Genomic DNA, 10,754 nt, shown 5'->3' with positions numbered 1-10,754 from the left:
GCTGTCACCAGTGTAGATTATGTAGCCCAGATCTCGTCAACACCAGGTAGGTGTCAGGGAAGCAGGCCTATGAGGGAGATGGCATAAGCCCCCTACGAGGGGCAGACAAACCAAGAGAGAAACCCCCCCTGAGAGCTATGCTCCTAGCTCTAAGCTCAGTGGCAGGCCTGGAGAAGAATACAAATGAAGATGCATCTACCATATAGCCACATTTTTATAAAGTGTAAATCAAAGTAACTGTTAGCGTTCTAACCACCTATCCTAACAAGAATACCTTCATGACCTAGAAGGCCAGATTTGATTTCAGACCTCTAGTTCCACACTAGAACATGCTCCAGTTCTGGCATTCACCTGAGAAGTGAACAAGAAATATGCAGACTAGTACAAAAGAAAAAATACTGTTTATTCCACACAACTACATTGAGTACTTCTTGTTCTCCTCTCCCCTCCCCAGCCCTCCCTCCAGCCCTCAGCAGGCTTTGCACCATGTTGGAGGCCAGTCAGAACCTCAGTGTCACGGCCTGGCCCATGAAGTGGGAAGGAAATGTGGGCATATGATGGTAATTAGATTTCTAAGAACACAAAAACATTAGGGTCTTGCATTCCAGACTCAAGTGTGTTCCTCAGTCTATTTGGCTGAATTCTTTCTCTGAACTGCACTGGGATAAAACATCAGTGAAAGGCCAAAGGCCCCAGCTGATTTACCAGGCCATGGACAGATCTGGTCTTTTACTTCAAACTAAACAAACGAAACTATACACAGTTAAACCATTTCTGCCCATTAGCCTGTCGTCCCATGACTGAGAAGCTGCTGAGCTCTGACTTAAGTTGGGAAAGATACCTACAAAACAAAATTTATGTCATCTCCCTTCACAGTCTGATGCTACCAAACACCTGGGCATTTTCCTACAGGTACAAGAAGAAACCATTTCCCAGGCAGGGAAACACCCACTGGTTTAGTGAGTGGCCCAGACCCTAGCTGCTTCCCCGGGGTCCTATGGTGGAGAAGCAAGGTCATAGGTCAGTGAGCTCTGAATACACTTCAGGGACACCCTGCATCCCTACCTGGGGAATTCAGCCTGCAAACATCCTGTCCCTAAAGGTATTTTTTTTCCCCTAAAGGCATTATTCCCCTGGAAAACTGACCTATCCTTCCAGCAGAAGAGCCTGGCCTTGGGAAGATAGCTTTAGAACAGAGAGGAGCTGAGTAAGCTTAGCCAGGCCTAATTTAGACCAGGGTTATGATTTTTTTCCTGCCATGATAGGACAGATGATGTCTCTTGCACTTCCAATGCAATGGACATGCCCTGGGTTATATGCTACTCACAGACCACCCTGTGTGATACACTCGTCTCTCCCCAAAAAGAGAACCTACCTGGATGAAACCTGCAGCACTCTGTATTCAGGTGTAAGTCACTGAATCCTTTACACACTCTGGTACTCTAACCATTGTTGCTGAAAGTTTGTGTATAACACCCTTTCCAAGGAAGTTTGTTTTTTCATTGAGGCAAATTGATGACTCTGAACTTGAATGGGGAGCCTTCCCCTCTCTTTTGGAAGGTGGCCTGCCTGCCTCCTCACTCCCACCTCAATCAGAATGGAGTAGGGCTGTGTGTGGGTAGAGGTGGAGGGGTTAATTCAGCACACAACTGCCCCCCCCACCCCAATGTCAGGGTTACCAAAAATCTGGGAGGATGGCCTTATTTACCAAATTCCTGACCTGCTGCAGACCCAGGACAAATCCAGGACAAGAGGAACTTGCTGTTGTTTCCTTCCAACATGGATTGCAAAAGACAAGGTTCTGCTTTGGTGCATTTTCCCCCAAAGGACCTAGGGAGAGGTGGGAAAAGAGATCACGTATTCTGGCCCTGGAGCTGTGTGAATCTCCTGACCTCGAGGTCAAAGCAGACACTGAGTCTGACCTTCTGAGCGCCACAGCATGCTTTTCTAAATTTTATCTCCTGGGTCCTTGCAGGCAAAGTGGAGGTTGGAGGATGGGCAGTGTGGGGCTTTGGATTCACTGGATGAATTGTCATACCTGCCACACCAACACATAGGAGCAAAGAAGAGAGAGCGGAATAAGAATGCCATCAAAAACAGGAGCTAATGGCCAGTGGTCCTTAGGAGCTGCCAAGCCCTGCCCCAGACAGGAGTTTCTGGTTCCCAACCAGAATTCACCCTTCAGAAACCAAGTTAGCAAAGTGCTTTTCTAAGTGACACCACAAATCCTCACCTTCGGTTTGACTAGCCCAGAGGCTGGAGCTCTCATGTGGGCCCCGCTGGCCTCCCCATGATGTGAGATGTGTGGGGGAGCGGGAGAGGCATTGACGCACATGCACACAGTGGAGTCTCAGGACTTAGGGCGAGCACAGCTGCACGTGACAAAAGGACAGGTGCTGTCACGGCAGTGGCTGCAGCCGGGCACCAAGGGAAAAGTACAAAGTGCTGGAACACAAGGCTGGGGGCTGAGCCCTAAGGGATCTGAAAGACGTTCAACTTGCTGGTGTTCTTGAGCGTCTGGCGCCTATTGCAGAACCAGACCCGCACGACCTCCCGGTCATAGTTAAGCTCCTTAGCAATTTCAGTGATCTCCTGGCCTGTAGGCAGTGGATTCTTCTCGAAGTAGGCGTTGAGAGCCTCTATGGCCTGGGGGGTGAAAGAGGTGCGGCGTTTGCGTTTCTTGGAAGGCTCGCCTCCCACAAACTCCATCAGGTTCTGCTGGCCTTCCTGGTTCCGGAGCTCGGCTTCATTCAGCCACTTCTCCAGCACCGGCTTCAGCTTCTGGGCGCTCTTGGGCGTGATGTCCAGTTTCTCAAACCTGTAGGCAATCCATGTCCAGGAAGGGACTGTGAGGGTGTCTCAGTCTCTTCCACAGACATCCCACCAAGTGTAAGTACTACCTCAAGGGACTGCTGTTCTCAGGGCTGGTGTACTGTACCCTGTATTTCCCTCACCTGGCCACCAAGACCCCTGTAGCTCAGCCAAGCCCAGACTCCCCAGAATCTCCAGTATTATGGATCCTAACAGGGAGGCCATTCCCACAGCCTCAGCTTAGTCAGTAGTACAATGACAACAGTGTGACTGCTTTATGAATGGTCTTCCTAGAACTGTCACCTAAAAGAGTGTCCTTTGAGAGGCCTCTAGATACCATGAGTGCTGCCCTCCCCCAAATGCATTCCCATAGCAGCGTCGCTAACAAGTCAGGTTACTCTTCCTGGCTGTGCCTGGATATGGTGACAGAAGTCTCAGCATGGCACTGCAGACTCAGTCTCTCCAGTCTAGTCTATAGACGTAGTGGCCATCCCTAAGCCAAGCACTTTTTCTTGTTTGAAATTCTCAGGGCCAGCAGGTGGCATAGTGGTTAAGGCACTAGACTCACAAGTAGCTGACCCCAATTTTTTTTTTTTTTTTTTTTTGGAGAGATTTTTACTGTAGGGCGCGTGCGCTCGCCAGACAGACAGAGAGAGACATAGAGACAGAAAGCGAGAAATCACCCCCCAGGGGGGATGGTCACGCCGCAATCCCTTCTCCTCCATTCTCCTCTCGGGATCTTGGGCACGCACGCACACGCGCCTGGCGTGAGTTTTAAGCCACCGGGTCCGGGACACGAACCGCGGTCAACTACATGAGAGTCCAGCGACATAGCCATTACGCCAACTGCTGGTTCCCCCCAATTTGAGTCCCTGACCCGGCAGCTGACACCCTATAGCAAAAATCTCTCTCAAAACAAACAAAAAAAACCTAACAACAACAACAACAAAATGGTCTGTCATCTCTCCTTTGGTATTGGCCCCCAAGTTAGTTCATAAGCTGCACAAAGAAAAATCAACTATACTACTTTGTAGTCATGCCTTATGAGAGGGGGAGATGGGAGCATGATGGGGTATAGCAGGTTATAGCCAAGGGCCAAGACAGGACTGAAATTCCCACTTTTGTGACTCATTTTTATAAGATATGCTTCTTTCTTGATAGAATTTCTAAATGGATTAGGGTGTTGGGGTCTCCAAAGAAGACCATATAAATGTTCAGGGCGGGAGGATAAACTTCAGAGGGACCAGAAGGACTTTGTCAGTCTTTAGTTACTATAGGTATTCCTGTCCACTCTTCGAACAGTCTTCCTTATCTGGAAGAAGACAGGAGAATATGGAAATATGGAAGAAGACAGAAGAATATGGAAAAAGGCTGGATACCCATGTCTCCATGAAGCTACAGAGGCACCAGGCACTAAGCAGACCCTGACGTGTCCAGGACAGATTTACTCACCGGCAGATGGCTGACTGGCTGTAGGCTGGACCTTCTGTTGCAGTCAGAGCCTGACCCACCTGGGTCTGTGTCAGGCCCAGAGAGAGCCTCCGGATCTTAAAGTTCTTGGCGAACTCACGGATCTCTTCTAAGTTGATCCCATCCTCATCCAGATTTGGGGTATGTGGTTCTAGGCCAAAGGGAAAGATCAACAACGTATTATGGGAATCATCACTGTTTACCTGGTCAATTGGTCTGGACAGATACAACAGTGAGGAATGGCGACATCTAGCAAAAGGCTCATGCACCCGTGAGAACCTCATTACCCCTACCCCAAGATAAGCAAACTAGGGGGCAGGGGCCTAGAGTAGACTATCTGGGAGTCAGGGTCTATTTTCAACTTCTTCCTGCTGGCCCTCCCCCATTCACTCTGTTCCTGGCCCCAAGCACACCTGTTGGCAATCCACATTCCTCAAATGCTGAGTGAGAGACCACAGCAGACAGCCAATGGCCTCTCAGACAAGCAGACTGCCTGCCTGCTAAGCAGCCTCCACTATCATCATGCTCAGAATCCAGTTCAACAGGAATGGGACTAAGAAAGCCAACCCCTCACATTGTACCTCTATCCTTTCCCTTTGGACTCCAGGAAGTTTAGTAAAGAAAGCAACATCTGAAGATATTGAGGTGCTCAAGTAAATGTCTTTCCCCCTATTCACACTCCTCCTCTAGAATTCACTTACTAGACACCAGTTGGCTGACGGTGGGGGTCTCTGAGCAAGTAATTGGGATGGGAGCAGAGGCAGATGGCTTGGCCACTGGGGCTGGGCTGGTGATGACCACAGCAGGCTGGGGAACTGGTGTGGGCTGGATGGGCTGCACCTATAAGAAGAGATACACAGCTTCTGTTGCCCTCTGCCCAGTTCAGGGGTTGGAATCCCTGGGTGGACCAGAAGCAGGGCAAAAGTAAGCTTGAAATCCTCACTCAGGACATGCTCACTTTGTTCTGACAAAATGCAAGACGAGAAACTGCTTATGAACACACAAACAATGATAATGACCTCCTAAAGAAGCATAGAGACATGCCCACCAAGCTGGAGCCCTGTAGCCACCTATGACACAGGAAGGTGAGAAGTTCAGAAGTTCATAGGCTTAATCTAATCCCAGCCAGTGCCCCCCTTGGGATAACTGCTCTCAAATCTCTGCCCTCAAAGACAAATCTAAACCTGATTCTAGAGCCTACCAGGCCCTAAATGTCCATGAATAGTGAACTGGTATATGATTTCTGGGACTGACTTACAATGAGATACTGTACATCTCAGCTATACTAGTTTAAAAAAATAATACTAATAAAGTAGGCTCAGCACCAGTGGTGCATGCTGCTAAGACACTGCTGCAGGCTGGGACCACATGAACAGCCTGGGTTTAATTCCCAGTCCAACCTAAAGGCTTGTGCCTATAATCCCAGTAATCTGGAAGGCTGAGGCAGGGGGATTACAAACTCAAGGCTGGCCTAGGGAACACAGTAAGACCCTGTCTGAAAGAGATGGCATCTCATGTGCACCTGTGGTCCCAGCTACTTGGGAGACTGAGGCTGAAAGATCATGACACAGTGAGACCCTGTCTTTGAAAATTAAGATAAAGTGGGACCAGCAGGTAGCATGGTGATTGAGATGCTGAATTCCCACATGGCCAACCACAGTTCAAGTTCTGGACCTGGTGGCTTGATTTCTCACTTTCTCTCGCTCTCGCTTTTTCTCTGGTGAGCACATATGCCCTATAGAAAAAATAATAATGATACATAAAATTAAAATAAATAAAAAACAAACGGAGGCTGGCAGGTGGCATGATAGTTAAGGTGCTGGACTCCCACATGACTGACCACAGTTCGAGTCCCAGACCTGATGGCTTGCTTTCTCTCTCTCTCTGTGTGCCTCTCTAGTCAAACTGAATAATAATAAGTAAAATTAAATGAATAGTTCTTAAAACAAACAAAAACAAATGCGCTTTAAAACAAAAGAAAAAATGAGGTAAGATATATCTTGTAACTATTCTGAGGCATAGAACTAAGTGAAAACACAAAGGTTAAAAAACAATTTCTATGAGCCACCTCTTAGCCTGGTGGTTAAGGTGGCTGGATCCCACATGGGCGACTGCATGATTCAAGTCCAAGACACCACAGGTTGAGAAGTATACTGGGCATGTGCTTATCCATACCCAAATTCCCAAAAGGAGGGAGAAATAGAGACGGGATTGCGATGTGGTACACCCCAGAGGGGATGCTTTCTAACTTTTCTTCTCTTTCAATCTCTCACTCTAGAGAGTGTACATGCCTTCTGGCAAAATTTAAAAAATAATAAAAGAGTTTTTAATGAAATAATGCCTTTTAAAAATACATATAAGGGTGCAGCAGGTGGCATAGTGGTTAAGGTGCTGGATTTCCACGTGGCTGACCACAATTCAAGTGCTGGATCTGGCGTCTTGAAACTCTATGCCAGGCATGTGTGCATGCATGCCCAAAATCCTGAAAGGAATATGGAGGAGAAAGGACTGAGGTATGGCCACCTCCCCTGTGTGTGTGTGTGTGTGTGTGTTTCTCTCTTTCTGTCTCAAGTGCATGTGCTCTATAGCAAAAATCTCTCTAAAAAAAAAAGAAAGGGGTGGCAGCAGGTGGCATGGTAGTTTAGGTGCTGGACTCCCACATGGCTGACGCCAGTTCAAGTCTCAGACCTGGCAGTTTGCTTTCTCACTTTCTCTCTTTCTTTCTCTAGTTAAATTTTTTAAAATAGGAGCTGGCAGGTGGCGTGGTGGTTGAGGGTGTTGGATTCCCACAAAATCTCTCTAAAAAAAAAAGAAAGGGGTGGCAGCAGGTGGCATGGTAGTTTAGGTGCTGGACTCCCACATGGCTGACGCCAGTTCAAGTCTCAGACCTGGCAGTTTGCTTTCTCACTTTCTCTCTTTCTTTCTCTAGTTAAATTTTTTAAAATAGGAGCTGGCAGGTGGCGTGGTGGTTGAGGGTGTTGGATTCCCACATAGCCGACCGCGGGTTGAGTCCTGGACCTGGTGGCTTGGTTTCTCACTTTCCCTCTCTCTCTCACTCTGTCCCTCTCTGGTCAAATAAAAATAAAATAGCAAACTGTTAACAAAAGTAATTATCTGTGGAGGTGATAGTAAAATGGATTTTTACCTTCCCCATTACACATAATATTGAAATGTTTACAATATTTGTAGACAGGAAAAACTACAAATGTGTTAAATTAATGGTTTCAGTATTTTGTAAAGCTAAGAATTGCAAGTTTCTCCAAAATGGTCCTATTCCCTGGATTCTACCTCCTGGGAACTCGTTGTTTCTTCTAGAACTTTTTTTACCATTTCCCAACAGGTGGCAAAGATTCAAGTCTTGGGGCAGGCAGGTGGAGTAGTGGTTAAGACACTGGACTCCCACATGGCTGATCACGGTTCAAGACCTGAGCCTAGAGGCTTGCTTTCTGACTCTCTCTCTGTTTCTCTCTGATCAAATTGAATAATAAATAAATAAATAAATAAGTAAAAATAAATAAATAAATAAATAAAATATTCTTTAAAATAAAAGAAAAAGAAAATTCAAGTCTCTCCCTAGTCTAGTTCTTGGTCCCACCTGGATGACAGAGGGATTTTTAAACTTTTTTTCTTATTTGTTTTTGCCTTAGAGCATGTGTGCTCGCTGGAGAGAGAGAGACAGTGAGAAGGAAAGAGAGAAATCCCCTCCCAAAGGAGTGGCCACATTGCAATCCCTTCTCCTTTATTCTCCTCTCAGGATTTTGGGCATGCACACACATGTGCCCAGCATGACTTTCAAGCCACCAGATCCAAGACTCACACCGTAGTCGGCCATGAAGAAGTCCAACAACATAACGGCTACGCCATCTGCTGGCCCCTGTATCTCTACTTTACCGATAAGGCTTACTGACAAAGCTTGGAAGCAGTTCACCACATTTCACAAGCAGACTTAGAAATACAAATTCTTGGGCCCTTTTCTAGACCTACTGAATGAGACGCTCTGATGTGGAGCCCAGGAATCTTGGGTCCACCAAGTCCTCCAGGTGCTTCTGGTGCCCAAATTTGAGAACCTCTGTTCTGGCACACCTGCAGTTCCCTAAAGGAACTCCCACATCCAGCTCATCCCTTCAGATTAGTTCCTTCTCTATGGAGCCTTGCTTAACTCCCGTCCGTCAAGAGCATCCTTCTCTGGGGCCCCACAGCACCTTATTCATCACTCTATAGCAGTCTTTATCACACTGACTTGTAATCTTCCAACGCTGAGCTACCTAAGGCTAGGAAGAGCATCTTATTCACCTTGTATCTTCAGCACTTGGAATACAATAGGTGCTCAAAACACACTCCTAGAATGAACAAATAAATGAAAAAGCAAACCCACAGCAGAGTGGAGGGGGAGAACAGTGGTAAAGAGAAAGGGGGTGCAGAACTGATGTCCCAAGGCTTTTGCAGCAGTTTGTTCACCCTGGTGTTGATCTAGCCCCAGTCTACTTTGACCACCTCCTCCCTGACTTTCTTAGAGGGTGCTGGCCCCCCGAGAGAACATATACCTGTTTCTTCTGTATGGGGGTTAGGGGACAAGGCTGCTGTTTCCCTGGGCAGGGCATGTGTGGACTCCTGCTACTTCTACTCTGAGACCTCCCCTCCCTCTGGGAGGTGCTCTGCTCTCCCAGGGGTTTCAGAAGATGTCCTCCTGCCCAGTAGTCTAAGGAGGAGCAGCCCATGCCAAAGAGCATTGCCTGTGCCCCCGCCCCCACCCCCAGCCCTTGTACCTCACTCTTAGCAGGGGACTCAGGCGTGCTTGGCTTCCGGACCGCCACAGGTGGAGGCAGGGGGCTGCTGGCCAGGGTTGCAATCACCTGGCCCTGGGCATTCAATAACAGTTGGGGGGTCACGGCCTGGACCTGCAGGCTTTGGGCTGGTGCTGGGGCAGCCACGCTAGCCGAGTTCACTACCCACGGAAGTGTTCCAATAACCTGGGAGGAAATAAGGCAAGGAGCCCAGGCGTGAGGGCAGCGCCCAGTTCTACCCCAACAAAGTCCCCAGACAGGCAGGGGAAAACACTAAGTTAACAAATCACTTAACCTCTCTAGCCTCAGTTTTCTCATCAATAAAACGAGGGATTCACACTGTAAGGCTGTCTCCTTTATTCTGTCCCCCGAGCTGCAGTGGGGCAGGAGCAGGTCTGGATGTGAATCAGACAGACCTGGAGCAAATCCCTGCTCTGTCACATTTTAGCAGTGTGGCTTAGTTTTTCTGAACCTTTGCCTTTTCTACTATAAAATGAGAGAAAAGCATCCACCTAGTAGATCTGTATTCAAAATGACATAATGATGAAAAAGCACCTAGCACAAAGCCTGCCACAGAATGGGTGCTCCATAAATGGAACCCCCAACTAGAGCGAACCCCGCTGGGGCAGGTGGTGGCTACACCCTTGCCTGGCCCCGGCATTGCAGAGAGCTGCCACACACGTAAGAACAGCCCCTTGACCTTCTGTCCAAGTGTCTATGACCCTCAGCCCCAGTCCCGACCTCTCCTGAGCAGCTTCTCCATAGCCCCCAGCCCTCAGCCCTGGTTTGACCACTTGCCTGTCCCTGAGCATTGGTGAGGATCTGGCTGCTGATCCCCGGCATGCTGGGAATGGCGTTGGTAATGACTGGAGTTGTAGTGAGGGAGCCCAGGATCTGGGTCTGTCCCCCGAGGGAAGCAGCACTGATCTGTGGGTGGAGGAAGAGGCTTGCTCAGAGGCCACAAGGTGAGAAGAGCCCCCAAAAGAGGGAAGAGGGCCGAAGTGGGGGGAGGTGGGTGGAAGTGCATGTAGGCTGGCTCACATCCACTAGCTCAATAGCTGGGGCTGAAGGGGATCAGCAGAGTCAGCTGGGGGTCACCTGGGGCTGGGTGGGGCCACAGTCATGGAACAGGAACTCTGTTTAATCTCTCAGGCCAGGCCTGGTAGAAGGGCCAGACTGGAAAGGCCGATGTGATCCTAGTCACACCCAGCAGCACCCACTGCTGGGAAGCTGTACTGGACAAGCACCAGCTCAGAGCTGTCGGCCTCTAGCTGCTCTCAGGTTTGCCACCCCCAGACATCATCCCACCCTCCAAGACTGGTCCAGTGGTTCAGGTTCTGGAGAATTTGCCCACCCCTCTTGGCAGGGATGGATGGGCCAGCAGCTGCTGGGAGAAGGCCTCTGAGAGAGCCCATCTCAGCTGATGTGTTGGAAAGGGAGCTGGTCCTCCACTGTGGGAAGGGTCAGTTCCACCCTTGGCCCAAGATTCGGCCCTTCCCTGGTCAGCTTGGGTGAGGGCAGCAGCTTACGATTCCTGGGCTAAATGCGAAGCCTGCTGGCTGAACGGTGATCTGTGAGGGGGTGTCCACTGGCTTGGGGGTGGGGGCAGCAGCGGTGGCAGCAGTGGGCTGCGGTAGAATGGCAGGCGTGGCATGCAGCAGCGGCTGGGTCTGGAGCAGCGTCTGCGGC

General features: G+C 49.1%; 1 protein-coding gene across 5 annotated transcripts in view; it reads right to left on the bottom strand.

The window, feature by feature from the left end:
- Positions 1–413: 413 nt before the first annotated feature.
- Positions 414–10,754, bottom strand: part of POU6F1 (POU class 6 homeobox 1) — a 27,248-nt gene continuing 16,907 nt past the window's right edge. For all 5 annotated transcript variants that reach the window (XM_027768144.1, XM_027768145.1, XM_027768146.1 and 2 more), the window contains 6 exons: positions 10,595–10,754; positions 9,864–9,992; positions 9,048–9,251; positions 4,983–5,121; positions 4,264–4,432; positions 414–2,818 (listed from right to left, as the gene is read on the bottom strand). In XM_027768144.1, the coding sequence (XP_027623945.1) occupies positions 2,473–2,818; positions 4,264–4,432; positions 4,983–5,121; positions 9,048–9,251; positions 9,864–9,992; positions 10,595–10,754 (1,147 nt within the window). In that variant the 3' untranslated portion in view covers positions 414–2,472. The remainder of the gene's footprint in view (positions 2,819–4,263; positions 4,433–4,982; positions 5,122–9,047; positions 9,252–9,863; positions 9,993–10,594) is intronic.

This window comes from Tupaia chinensis, unplaced genomic scaffold (genome assembly GCF_000334495.1).
Source record: "Tupaia chinensis unplaced genomic scaffold, TupChi_1.0 Scaffold145652_1, whole genome shotgun sequence".
Taxonomy (NCBI): Eukaryota; Metazoa; Chordata; class Mammalia; order Scandentia; family Tupaiidae; genus Tupaia; species Tupaia belangeri.
The sequence above is the reverse complement of the archived record's forward strand: the minus strand, read 5'-3'. Positions and strand labels throughout refer to the sequence as shown.